At 40.7% G+C, this 14,294-nt stretch overlaps 1 protein-coding gene across 1 annotated transcript in view; it reads left to right on the top strand.

The window, feature by feature from the left end:
* The first annotated feature begins 9,978 nt into the window (after nt 1-9,978).
* TMEFF2 (transmembrane protein with EGF-like and two follistatin-like domains 2) overlaps nt 9,979-14,294 on the top strand; it is a 201,150-nt gene continuing 196,834 nt past the window's right edge. Inside the window, exons 1-2 of the mRNA XM_008582959.1 lie at nt 9,979-10,561; nt 12,913-13,022. Coding sequence (XP_008581181.1) covers nt 10,390-10,561; nt 12,913-13,022 — 282 coding nt within the window. The 5' untranslated portion in view covers nt 9,979-10,389. The remainder of the gene's footprint in view (nt 10,562-12,912; nt 13,023-14,294) is intronic.

Here is a 14,294-nt window from a genome sequence, read left to right on the forward strand (position 1 = left end):
CCGGACACGGAAAAAAAAAAAAAAAAAAAAAAAAAAAAAGTTCAGTGTCCTGGCCATTACCTCAAAGGTGCTTTGGGTGTGATTGCTATTCCATTGGTCAATTGTCTACATAAGGAAAAATAGACATTTTAAATAATACATTTTAATTTTTCCATAACTGAAAAGGAAGATTTAGCTTTGCAGGAGAAAAGAGCTAATTCACTCTGTACTGATGTGTCATGTTAAAACACTATTCTTTGTATGTATGTTAGATGCAACTATCACGGTATGATATAATTAAACTCCTTTAGAAAGAGTTCAAGACCAACCCACATTACACTGAAATATAAGATATGGCAACTAATATTACAAAAGGTATCATTATGCATTATGGTGGCAAATGGACAAGAAGCCAGAGCTTGTAACAAATTATGTTCTAACTTCAAAATTTGTGTGCAAGCATATCTGAGTTAAATTTGAAAGATATTTTTAATATTTCCAATACTGTACTTAAGCTAAATACATTCCTCACTGAGAACAGTGAAGAACCAAATATAAGGCTTTATTGGGTTAGCTACCTCAGTATTGCCCCCTAACAGCATAGTTATGCTCTCATTGTGGTGCTTAGACTTTTTCTTAGGGGGTAGAGTGGACATCTTCATTGCAAAGAGAATATATCATGCATCATTACTGCATTGATTTAATTTAAAATAAAATAAAAGTCCATAAATAGGGGACTGAGTGAATTATGAGACATCTAACATGGCATTCTACCCAGCCAAATGAAGTAAATCTTCTTGTGTTAAGTGAATAAAGCAAGAAATAGAGCAGAATATATGGTAAGAGCCCATTTTCAAATCAAAACGATAAACTCACATTATATATATGTATGTATATATGTGTATGTATGTGTGTGAGTGTGTGTGTGTGTGTGTGTGTGTGTGTGTACAGAGAAAGAGAGAGAGAATATGATATGCCTGGACAAATCTGGAAGTGTTCTCAAAAGACTGGTGGCGGTGGTTACCTTTGTGGAAGTGAGACATGGAGACTAGAAAGGCAGGGTGACTCTGTATAATCTCCTTATGGTTTGAATTGTTTATCCTGTGTAGATGTATACATGTACACGTATGCATTCATTAGGTATATTACATACATGTATATATAAGTCTGTATATATAGAGAGAGAAAGAGATAAAGTCTTTGTGTGTGTCTGTGTATGTTGACCCCCAAATATCACCTGCTTCCTAACTTCCTTTCCCTTTGTTCTTAACACCTGAAAACCGCAAATTTCACATCAAGACAATTTTTATTTATTTGTTTTATGGTCTGATGAATTGGGCAACTGATCTCCTGACATGAAGTGATGGGAAATATGAAGATAGCAAAAAATAAAGGCATAATTACTACCTGAACACATGGATAAAATAGTCCCACCTGAGATATGAGACCAGTGACCACTCCATAGGGAATACACAGCCAGAAAAAGCAAGCAGTTAAAACTCCACTTATCCTTGCTGACGTGCTCCCTGATGTGCTCTCACCGTCATCTTCTCAGCACTGGCCTTTGATTCCAAAATATGTCTTGCCAATAAAAGAAAGTCTAAACAGAACTTCCAATATATTCCAAGAATATTTCACTACCCTTCCTGGTATGGTGTAAATAGGTGCGTTTTTTCTGGAGTGTGTTGATTAATGTACTCAGTTTTGATGTTTTAATTTAATTTAGTGTCATTTATTGAATGCCAACTTTATACAAAAACATTTTGCTGCATACTTGGTATATACGTAGACAAAGAATGGTGTCCCTGAGTAGAAATTAAAGATCTTTGAAACTCAGTATTATTTGACTAACAGATTACACATAAGAAGCAAATCTTATGTACCAAAGTCAGGATTTATGAAATGTGAATTGGAGAATTTACATAAATTTTTAAAAATCTAGTTCTATAGTTTATTAAATATTTCTCTATAGAGACATCTATTCTCCATTATTAGATGTACTAAAGTATAATACATGTATAATGTGCAGTAGACATCTAATGTAGCTGCCTTGAGTTAAATGTCCCCCCAAGACTTAATCCCTACTGTAACTGATGAGAGTAGGAAATCCTATTATGGTAATTGAAAGGTGGGGCCTTTATTAGATTGTAGGACCATGCCATAGTGAATGGATTAAAAACGGTGGTTGTGGGCACGGTTTGGAGGGCTTTAAAAGGAGAATGAATGAGGAGGTTAGTGTCTCTCTGTGTTCCACCGTTTTCTACCATGAGACCCCTGTGTTGCTGAAAAGCCACCACCAAAGAAGGCCTTAACCAAAGTGTTCCCTGAATTTGGGACTTCCCAGCCTCTAAAACTGTAAGCAATAAATCTTGTTTTCTTTACAAAGTAGTAAGTTCCGGATATTTTGTTACAAGCAACAGAAACAAATACAGTAGTTTAATGCAATTTATAAATACATCTAAGACAGGGATTTTAGGGTCACAGAGAAAACTGGTCTATATGAGGAAATAATGTAAACAGCTAAAGTAAATTACAAAAAAAGAAGGAATGCTTCCCCAGAAAGATGGAATGAGGGGCTGCCTTAACTCCTGATAACTTTCTTTTTTCATATTATTTATTATAAGCATATTATTATTACAAATTGTGATTTTTCTTTATGCCCTTTACCAACCTATCCCTCCCCAAACCCATCCCCATCCCCCATAGTCTCACCCCTATCTCTAGTATTCTAAAAGTTCAAGGAATTATTTAGGTCTTTTCTTTCTTCTTCTTTCTTTCTGTCTTAGCACCCAGATATAAGTGAGAACATGCAGTATTTCTCTTTCCATGTCTGGCTTATCTCACTCACCATAATTTTCTCCAGACTCATCCATGTTATGCAAATGGCAGAATATCATTCTTTGCGATGGCTCAGTACTATTCCCTTGTGTATGTATACCACATTTTCCTTATCCAGTCATCTGTCAATGGACATTTAAATTAGTTACATATTTTGGCTATTATAAATAGAGCTGCAATGAACATGGGAGTGCAGGTATCCCTTTGACATGATGATTTCCATTCCTTTGGATATATGCCCAGTACTGGGATTGCTGGATTGTATGGCACTTCTATCTGTAATTGTTTGGGGAATCTCCATACTGCTTTTCATAATGGCTATACTAATTTACAGTCCTACCAACAATGTAGAAGAGTTTCCTTTTCCCCACATCCTCGCCAGCATTTGTTATTCTTGTTCTTTTTAATAATGGCCATTGTTACTGGGATGAGATGATATCTCAGTGTGGTTTTGGTTTGCATTTCTCTGATGCCTAGTGACTTTCTATTTGTGGGATTCAGTCCTTTCTGTAACCTGTCTTCTTCCTCCCCCAGAGTTCCACAACATATACTCCCTCTTGTTGTCCCAGGCTAAGTTTCCTTGTTATCCAAGTCATAAAAAGAACTTTGGCCCAGACAGAAAACTGAGGCTCAGAGAAACTAAGTAACTCACCCATGGACACCCAGCTTGTAAGTGTCAGGGTAAATATTCCAACTCAGATATTCACAGCTGCCTGCCCCGTCATGTAGCCTTGCCTATCCTCATATCAGAAACTCCAACAATAGCCAACGAGTGGCTAAGTGTCCATATTTATGCCGTAAAGAGCTAAATATCGAGATGTAAAGAAATCAATTAAATTCTCCCTAAAATCTTGTGAAAATTTTTATTTAAACATTTTTAGTATACTCAGTAATATAAGATACAGCTTTTCAGAAAATAGTGCTACCAGACACAATTTGCATCTGATCTTATGTTAAAATCACTGCTACGAAAATTACAGTATATAATTGAGAGTTTACATAAAATAAAATTGTGGAAAATTTTTAAAGGGTGTAAGATTTGGGGGGATAGGACAGGCTGACATTTTAATCATTTCCTCAAAATGTTTATGATGGCAGAGAACATCACATCAGAAGTTGTGGAATATTTACACTACAATCCTAAAGAACTAACACCTGATTGTGAACTGGCTTTATTGATGTTTCTGTGAAGAGAGAAGTCAGAGAAAGTGGCCAGCACCTAAACTGCTGACACAATTTTTTAAAGCGCTCATTCCTTTAAACTAGTGTTACTAATGGAGTAATACACGGAAATCCATTGTCATGGTTTATTGTAGTGTTTTCTCGCTAAAAGGGATTCCTTGATCAAATCATATTGGAAAAGCTGAGTTCAATAAAGTTAAACAGGTGTTTAGTTTTGTTTGATGTATTTTGGTTTGATTTTACTGCAGGGCTCCTCAGAGCCTTTAATATGTAAATGCGCATTGTGAAGCTACAAGTGAGTGCTGTTTACATGAAGCAGTTCCCAAATTTATTTTATGACAGAAGTCCCTCTCTGGTTTTTTTTTCTTTCTTCTTTTCCTTCTCTCTCTCTCCCTCTCTCCTCCTCCCCCTTTCTTTGAGAATAAACAAGTGGGAGAAGGAGCAATGAGTGGTTGAGAACATTAGTGCTCGAGGGACCTGCTCTGCCACTGACAACTTGGGGAAAAAAATTCAATATCACAGATAATACAGAGAGAAATGATTGAGGGTTATTGTGAGAAATAAATGAGTAAAATTCTCAGAACATAAAAGACTAGATAGTACTAATAACACAAATTGGAAAGAACTGCCTTTATTTTTTTCACAAAGCCTGGAATAGGCCAGTTCTAAATTAGCTCAATAGAAGCCATGAATAGCCACAGACAGACATGAAAAGCAGTTTCATCCCAAACTGATTCTAGCTCCTGGTTCTGACTCCCCCAAAAGTAGGTTTCAAAATGAATTTGAAGAAAATTATTAGACTAAGCCCTAAGAGAAGGCTATCATTACAATAACAGCAATTGAAAAATATTTGAATTTGTAAATAAAGAGACACCAAGTTGTATTGAGCTGACTTGCTTGTTAAATATAGCTCTCTTTCAATAATAATCTCTCCTTTTTTCTAAACTATTGGCAAACTAGTGGCAAACATTAACTGATTCTTACTGCTTTGGTTAGATATCTTAACCAGAGAGCATCTCCTGTGAGACGTGTATTTAAATAATTTTAAGTGGAAAAAAAAATCACTCTTTTACTTTCAAAAACATAGGTATTTGTATAATGAGGAAATAGCCACTCACTTACTTTCCCCAAGACAGAGGCTCTCAAACAACGCAATGTGTAACACTTTAAAAAAATATACCAATGCCTCTGTGTTACCCCCAGCAATTCCAATTCCTAGGGTGGTTACTCTGCATCAGTATATTTTAATTCCCCAGGTGATTATGATGTGAAGTCATGATTGAGGCCCACTGCCCTAAAATGAAATAAACTATTTCCAGTGCTGAAATTACAAACATAGACATAAAATATCAAAAATAAATAAGGACACAGGAATCAATAAAGCACTGGGAAACTTTTACATTATAAATGTATTGCTTTAAACCACAGCTCATTATTTATACATTATTAACTAATTGTAGAAAAGGGTAGAAAAATAGCAAAATTTAATGACTCTCAGTTAAAAAAAAATCAACCAGAAATGATGATGACTTCTTTGAAACATTGTCAATAGCGTTTGACCTATAAATAATGTTCTGATATTTATTACAAACTATTATATTGTACACTTTTTCATATAAATATTATACCTGAAAATTAAGGGAATAATGATTTGGGTCATTCTATGCATGTATCCATCTACCTACCTATCACCAAAATAGGCTAGAAATTAAGGAACAAACTGTTAAGGTGTGGTGTTAGATATAAAAATGGTACTGTAATTCACTATCAATAATTAACTTACTTTGTACTTCAGTATCACAGACATAATTTGCATTTGTACACTCTCAATTACTTTTGATTATATATATAAATATAACAATACACACTTATGTAGTCATTCATTTATTCATTTATACAGGGTTTCCCCCCAAAGCCATTATCACTAAATCATATATTATTTCTCCCTTAATCTTCAGAATAACCCTTGGAGGTAGGTATTATTATTACCCACAATTTTGCAAATGAGAAAACTGTTTACAGTCACAACTTGCTAACTCAAACATATCAGAAGCTTAATATGTATTTGGTGAACTTATACATAAGGATAGAGAGACATGTACAACCACACTGAATATAAGCTTTTATACTGTCTTAGAAACCTCTCTGCCAAAAGCCCTGTGAAAACTGAGCAAAAGTTCAGGTATTCTTTCAACAGTTGTATAGGTATACATTGTATTTAGATTGCAAAAAGGATGAATAGTAAAATATAGGTCCCAGGCCCAACCCAAGACTATCTGAATCAGAATCCCTGCTAGTGGGACCTGGAATTTTTCTATTTTAAAAAAAGCTTCTCAAGTAATTCATATGATCAACCAGGTATGGAAACCACTGGATCTCCTTGCTTATGGTTGAGATGTAATGAGTTTGATCTTACTGATGCTCCATAGAAAGGACAAAGATGCTTCACAGACAGAACCAACATGATCAGTTTCCCTTTTTAGAGGCTAAATGGCAGCAATCCAACAGAAAATGATAACTTAGGTCTTGTGCTGTGAAGTCAGACAGAATTTCACTGAGTCCCAGCTGTGCCACTGACTGGGTTTGTTACCTGGGGCAAGTTACCTGATGCTTTAACAGCCATATTCCTTCTCTGTAAAATGAAGACGATATTTTGATTCATAGGGATGTTGTGGAGATTCAGTAAAAATATGTTCCTTCTTCTATGGCTCAATGCCTGACACCTGAGAAGCAGACTATTTTCCTCATCTTACTGTTATTGAAAAACCAGAAAGTACGAGATCAGGAAGGAGAGTTCTGTTTGGCAGTGTGTTTTATTTTCCTAGGTTATTCATTTATCTTAAACAGTGGTCTAGAAAAACTCCCCGACCCCATTAAGCTCTGAGTAACACCTTCTTAATGATGTCTTTCCATGTGGAAACAAACAAACAAAACAAACAAAAACCCTTTTTAAAAAGTTTTCTGGAAGAAAAAGTGTTGTGCTATTTCTACTTAAAAAATATGACAACTTGACTCTACCCCTCTGTGTCAATTCTAGGATGTGTATGCCACAAATAAACTGTTCTAGCTCAGGAATATTGAAAGCAAGTATTGCATCCTATTTAAAAATAAGAATTTTGCAAATGCGTAGTATGATTGGATCATATTACTAGTAACCATATAATACACAATGCAAAGTACAATTCATAGACCTGGTTTGAAATTAATTCTAATAAGTAAACTGATTTGACCCTGTTGGGGAAAGGCTGAAGCACTAATCCAATCTTCATTGCAATAAAATTTAATGCCTGTCTACTTTCTTGGTACCTAACAAAGAGTCTAAATAATGTATATATTTGTATTTACGTATTCAATAATGCAATGCTCTGTTCAGTGAATGATGTTCTTCTGCCACTTGGTGGTGCTTGCCAGTTTCAGAACTTGCTTCTTGGTGGCACTATAATACTAAGTACATAGTAAGTGGAACAAAATCACAGCATTCCCATTGGAAAGGCTTTGTTTCAAACTGTTTAATAATTTAAAGTACCTCTGAGGAAGCAACTGCATTTGTTAACCAGTCACAACCAGTAATTAACTCCTTTGGAGTTTTAAGTTACTTTGGGCGAAATGTCTTAGGAAGGGTACATATTATTAGAAAGCATGCCAAAAATTTACTTAGCAGAGAATTCAATAACAGTTTTCCTCTGCTAAGAGGTTCTATAAAATTCTACTTGTATAGCCAAGCCCTGAAATCCTAGCAAGTCCTGTTTCATTATCATAATTACTGCATAAACACTTTTAAAGACTTTGCCTTTAGTTTCAAGCATGACTTACTTTCATAAGCCTGATTAGTTACCACACCAGCCTTGCTATAGAAAATGACATGTTCTCACTCTGTAGTGTGGAGTTGTTAAATCTTGATCCACATTAAGGTTATATTTACGTTGCCTTCTCTACCAAAAGGCTGCAGCGAAAAGACATCTCTGATTTGTTGTTTTTGCAGTATCGGTTGTCAGCTTTATCTAATGGGCATTCTGTTTCCTCAAAGAATTTAGCTGCTCTGTCTAGATGCCGATTTTCTGATGCCTCCAACGTCTGGTCAAATTGATCTGTTTTAATGGAGTCTTCGTCGGTGAGGAGCAAGATGCCACCGACTAGAATGCTGGGATCTGCTGCTTAATTGCCAAGAGTGAGAAGCAGACTCTGAAATCTTTGGAGGTGGGCGGGGGAGGGGGGCTAGTCTCCGGACGGAGGTGGAGATGTCAGATAGTCAGATAAAGGGATGGGTTTCACACAGGCTAAAAAAAAAAGACAGAGAGAGAGAGAGAGATTTCTTTGAGGCACGTAGGTGCTGCACGATCACATCTCTCACAGGAGAAGTTAAAAAGCAAGGAAGTGGGAGGAGGTTGGAGGTTAAAGTACTTTAAAGCATGACTCGGGCACAATTTGTTTTTCTGGTGGTGTCTGCAAACGATAGATAGTCCCCATTTTCAAAGTATATCAGTGCCTCTTTTAAGTGATTGGGAATGGATCCTAATTACCTGTTAGATGTTATCAAACAATGCTTTTCTAAATTCAGGGGACAAGGACAGAGAAGCAGGAAAGGGAAATTTAAAAAGAGAAAAGAGAGAGGATCTGACAGCTCTCGAAGGGGGGGCGGGGGAGAGAAAGAGAAGGAGGAGGGAGAGAGGGAGAGAGGGAGGAAGGCGGGAGAGAAAAAAAATCCTGAATCACCGAGCAATCATACTGAAAAGAAAACTCTTCCTTGTAGAGCATACAAAACACTGACTGTAATAGTGACCCGAATCACGGAGAAAGATGCTCCTCTCCATCCTCGTCCCGCAAAGCTCTCGGTCCCGTTACCAGTGACTAAATTGCCATTAGGCTGAATAGTGTGTCCAACTGCGTGAAGAATGCAGCAGGCGGAAGGTGGGGCTATGCCTTTCACCCAGAGTCCGCTGGAGAGAAAGAAAAGAAACGCGCAGAGCCGGCGACTCCTGCAGCGTCAGATCTTCTCGCCTCGCCCAGGTGACTGGCGATCGGCAGAGACCCGCGTGAAGCGCCCAGGACCACTACCCGCGCCGCCCGTCAAAGTCAGCCCGCTCTTCCCGGACGCCGCTCCCCGGCGGAGGCGCCCCGCACCCATAGCTTATGCAGAGGAGCCTCTCCTTTCCTCTCAGACCACTTGTCCCCACCAAATCTGACCTTCGAAACATATCTGACCGCACCTCCCTGGCGGTCACAGGAATAGGCTACGGGCCGGAGATGAGCGTGCGAGGAGGAGGCTGCGGGGGACTAGCGAGGGGAGCATGGAGAAAGAGAAGGAAGCGGAGACAGCGTGCGAGGCTGGCCGAGCCGGCTGGCGAGCAGCCCGGGGATTGCAGGCTCCTGGGGGAAATGCGGCTGCTTCCCGGCCGGCCAGAGCCGTTCTCACACCACCGCCTCTCACCCTCTCCTTCTCCCCGCTCCTCCCTAGAGAAGCGTCCCTCGGCTGCCCGCCGCCACGGTCCCAGCCCGCATTCCCCCACGGCCCGGGCGCCAGCGGGACGCCCTGTCTTCCCTGCCCGCGCGCCCCTCCCCGCCCTGCTGCTGCAGCTCTCCGCCACCTCCGCCCCCACCATCTCCGGCTCGGAGAGACACCTCCCAGCCGTGGCGGGCGCTCGCAGCCCGGGGTCACGCACGCGAGAAGGGCGCTAATCCGGACCCCGGGCCCGGTAGGGGGCGTCCTGGAGCGGAGAGTGAGGGGAGTGGTATGGAGGAGTGTGGGGGCCGCCCACGCTGAAGTCCGGGCTTCTCCCCGAGCCGTCCCCTCCTAGACCCACTCGCGCCAGCGCCTGGCGAGCCAGCCCATCTGTGGCATCCGCGGCCGCCGCCTCCTCCTTGCACCTTCTCGCCGACCCCTCCCTCCCGGGACCTGCATCCCTCTCGACCAATCAGAGCCCGACTGCCTCTTCCCACGTGACCCCGGGCGGGCTGAGGACCTGCTGCTTCCCAAACGCCAGAGGGATGCGGGCGGCAGAGCGCGAGCGGCGGCTGCTAGGCTGCGGGGCGCTGTGACTGTCCCTCCGCCTGCCTCGGCGGGCTCCTCTCTTGTGCCCCCCGGACTCCGGTCTCCTCCTGCCCCTCCGGCTTCCCAGAGCTCCCTCCTGATGGCAGCGGCTTCCCGCGTCTCCGGCGCAGCTTCTCAGCGGACGACCCTCTCCCTCCCGGGGCTGAGCCGGGTCACTGGATGTTGCTGAAACTCTCGAGATCATGCGCGGCTTTGGCTGCTGCTTCCGCACCGGGTGCCACTGCCACCGCCGTCGCTTCTGCTGCCGCCGTCCGCGGGATGCTCAGTAGCCCGCTGCCTGGCCCCCACGATCGTGTGTTCTTCGGAAGCCGTTTGCTGCTGCAGAGTTGCGCGAACTAGTCATGGTGCTGTGGGAGTCCCCGCGGCAGTGCAGCAGCTGGACACTTTGCGAGGGCTTTTGCTGGCTGCTGCTGCTGCCGGTGATGCTACTCATTGTAGCCCGCCCGGTGAAGCTCGCTGCCTTCCCTACCTCCTTAAGTGACTGCCAAACGCCCACCGGCTGGAACTGCTCTGGTAAGTTAATAACCCCAGCCCCCTACCCCTTAACCCCGAAGAAGAACGCGTGTATCCGGCACAGACCAGCCTACCCTAGCGCGTCTCCACCGCCCCACGCCTCCTACCGCCCCAACCCCCTGAGACCTCATCTGTATCCAGAGAATCAAGGGGACTGTTCCAGGCCTGGAGGGGTTGGGGGGTGGGGGGTCTGGGATGGGCAGAAAGTGCAAGTATAGGAACCTTTGCGTGTTTGCACTTCAATTGGAGCTGCGAGGATTTTGAGCAATATTAAATGGGATGGATTTCTGGGTTCACTGAAAAGAGCACCAATCCTAGGGGAAACACTAAAACAGAACGTTTCCTTTCCCATCATTAAAGAAAAAAAGTCTGGCTAGGATGAGCGAGGAATAACTTCATGAGAAGGAATGAGCAGAAAGCAATAAATCAAAGGGTGACTGCAGGGGAATCGCTGATTCCTGGCAAAAGTGCCACGAGGGTGGTCTGGTCTCGCATTCAAGACTAGGTCACACAGATTCTAAAGGAGCTAGGTTTCAAGAGGATCAATTCCTCCTCATCCTCCTCCTCCTCTCTCTCTCTCTCCCTCTCTCCCTTTCTCTCTCTCTCTCTCTCTCTCTCTCTCTCTCTCTCTCTCTCTCTCTCTCTCTTCCTTCTCCCTTCTCTCCTTGGCTACAAAAGACGTAGTTTTTGCAGCCCACAGATGCCCCTCTCTTGCTTCCCCAAGCCCCCGGGTGATGGAGGGAAGTTGAGAAAAGAACCTTTCAGAGGTCCTCCCGGCCGGAGTGGGCATGACCAAGGCGCAGGGAGGACGGAACCGACCTCGGAGGGTGCTGACTCCTCCATTTCTTGACAAGCTTCCATGGAGTGGCTCAGGAGCTCTTCTAGCTCGCTTGGGTCCCTTCAGAGTTTGAGCGCGAGAGCTCGGCAGGCTTCGCTCTGCTGAAGCCTCCTAATTAAATAGGGCCGGAGGATGGGAGTTGCTGCATCCTGCTAGCCGGCTTTGCATTTCAGTATGACAGTATATCCGCCGAAGTGTGGTGTGATTTCATTGGCATTTTAAGCTCCATTAACATGCCTGGGTATTTTCCCCTAAGTCAGATCTAGTTTTAGCAAGTGTGTGTGAAATTTTTCATCTACTGTAAATATAATTCTGCTATAGTTAAATGTGGCTCTAAATAAAGTGGCTTTCAGGGATGTATGTGAGCCGACGCATAGTAACTTTCGAGAGGAGGAGATGACCAACTGTTAACTTACTGGGTGAAAGAACATGTAGTTCTGAGCACTTACTGATGCAAATTCCAAAAGGAACAGGATTATGCATGGTTCTAGTTTATCCTTTTAAAAGACAAGTTGAGATTTGCCACTCTATTAGATTTGGGGCAGGGAATTGATTTTGTTCTGCTTTGAGCAGTTTCTAAATTGGGTATTTTTATAAAACTGAACGTGTTTATTTAGCTTATTCTTGGTTCATGCGTGAACGTGTGTTATTTTTGAAAGAATAAGTTACGCTTTGCAGGTGCCTGTTCACTTTTTAGGTGCTTTATTGAAGGAATATTAAACATCCTGCAAAATCAGTTGTTTGAACTGTTGATGCCTTTGTAGTCCAACATGACAGATTTGCTTCATCCCATTGTTTTACGAAATTACTAACATAAATGTGAAATTAGGACAGGTAATCAAGAAATATATTGTTAGCCAGATATCTTAAAGGGGTCTGCAGAAACTAAAAAGAAGGAATTGGTTTTCCAGGCAAATTATCAAGAACTTGGCACTTCCTCCCATCCCTGTTAACTTAGAGGTGATCGATCTTCATTTGATCCAGACAAACCATCACAGAAAACCCTGTGCCTGTTTATCTTTATTATTAGGGCTTTGTTTCCTCTTTGTCTGGAGAATTTCCAAATAAGGGGTTGTTTCATACCTTAAAGCAAAAGAACGATTAAAGATGGACAAATGGTAAAATGGCATTCAGAGACCATCACCAGCTCTTTTCCAAAATGTGGAGTTTTGAAGTTATAGTCAACTTAATGAGCAGAAAATAAGGAAGCCAGGATGCAAGTGTTAAACCTTTATTCACCACTGTCAGTATTAACTCAAGCTAAAGTAAGATAGCACTATCAAAAAAGTATATTAAAGGAAAATTGGCTAGAAAAGAATTGTGAAAAATGGAAACAAATATTGATCACTTAACTAGATTTTGAGATTATCAGTGGATAATGACCTTGCTGTAAGGCTGTGGATGTTAGAGTTAAAATTTAGGACAAATTCTTTAAAAGCTTCAACATAGTGCTTTTTTTGTTTAAAACCTATAACATTTTTTTAATGACTGGAGTGTTCTCTTTAAATTCAAGGTTATGATGACAGAGAAAATGATCTCTTCCTCTGTGACACCAACACCTGTAAATTTGATGGGGAATGTTTAAGAATTGGAGACACTGTGACTTGCGTCTGTCAGTTCAAGGTAAGAAGTCTTATATTTGCATTTTCTAATTCATTAATGAGACTACAAAACAGGGATCTCTCTTTACAACCCATCACTTGGCAATTTATAGCTATGCAAGCTAAGAAGAAAACTAGCACCAAGCAAAAGTACTGGCAAGAGAGCCAACTGATGTCAAGAAGACATACGCTTTTTGGATAAATGTATATGCCATAGTTATAAATGCCACTGGATGTAGAAAGCTTCAGGTTGTGCTTCTGAGATGTCAAAGGAAAATTATGTATCTCTGACCCTTGTATTAGGAATTATGTAAGTCAACTGACTGGGAAGAATAGTCAAAATAGTCAGTGGGCAATAAATGTGGCTTCGTACTTTGTTTTTATTGGGCTATCCTGTCATCTTTTGATTTTATTGCTTTTTGTTTTAATGGTCTTGAGTTTCATTATCCTGGCAATCTGGTTAAGTTTTTAAATTCACTCTTTATTAATGTGGCTTCAGAACTACTGTGCTAGTTTGGAAGTCGTGGAATTTATTAATATATGTCAACTTTTTAATGGGTACCACATTCAATTAGAACTGAATCTCCCAGGAATCCACAAGAGCCGCAAGTCATTTAGTGAACATGAGAAAGATGAACTTTGCCTTGTGTTAAATTTTTTTTTTAATTAAAAAAGAGAGAAAGAGTTTGAAGCACTGGTACCATCGAAACTAGGTTATTGGTATCTACTAAAGATAGAACTCTTAAAGTCATTATTATAGTCATTGTCTAACAAATTTTTTCTACCACGTAAATTATAATTGTTCTTTTCCTCTCAAAATATTTTTATAATTATGCATACCTTTGAATAGCATAGATGTTGTACTAATATCCTATATTCACCCTTTAGTGTTTTAGCATTACTTTTTTAAAATGCTTGAAATCTAATGTAAGACTAAACCAGAAAATATGCAGATAAACAATACTATGTGAGATCAGGAAAACTTTTCCAAGATTGGAAGCAAAAGAAAATAAATAAATAAATAAAAACATTAAACTCAAAATCAGGCCTAAGTCTCTGGTTTAATATGTAGTGTTTAGAATTGTTGGTAAAACTTAAATATTTTAGATTGATTTTAACCTCCCAGTGAAAGAGAGAGGGAAATTTGTATTTAAATATAGTTCGAGTGGCTTTTAGATAAGCTAAAAGCTTCTTAGACTTTTATTCTTTCTAAGAAACAAAATAAAACAACTGATATTTGTAAAGTGCACCACCTCCTGGTGGGTAAGTATTGCTGTGACTATACTACAGACTT

This window comes from Galeopterus variegatus, unplaced genomic scaffold, assembly GCF_000696425.1.
Source record: "Galeopterus variegatus unplaced genomic scaffold, G_variegatus-3.0.2 Scaffold2773, whole genome shotgun sequence".
Classification (NCBI taxonomy): domain Eukaryota; kingdom Metazoa; phylum Chordata; class Mammalia; order Dermoptera; family Cynocephalidae; genus Galeopterus; species Galeopterus variegatus.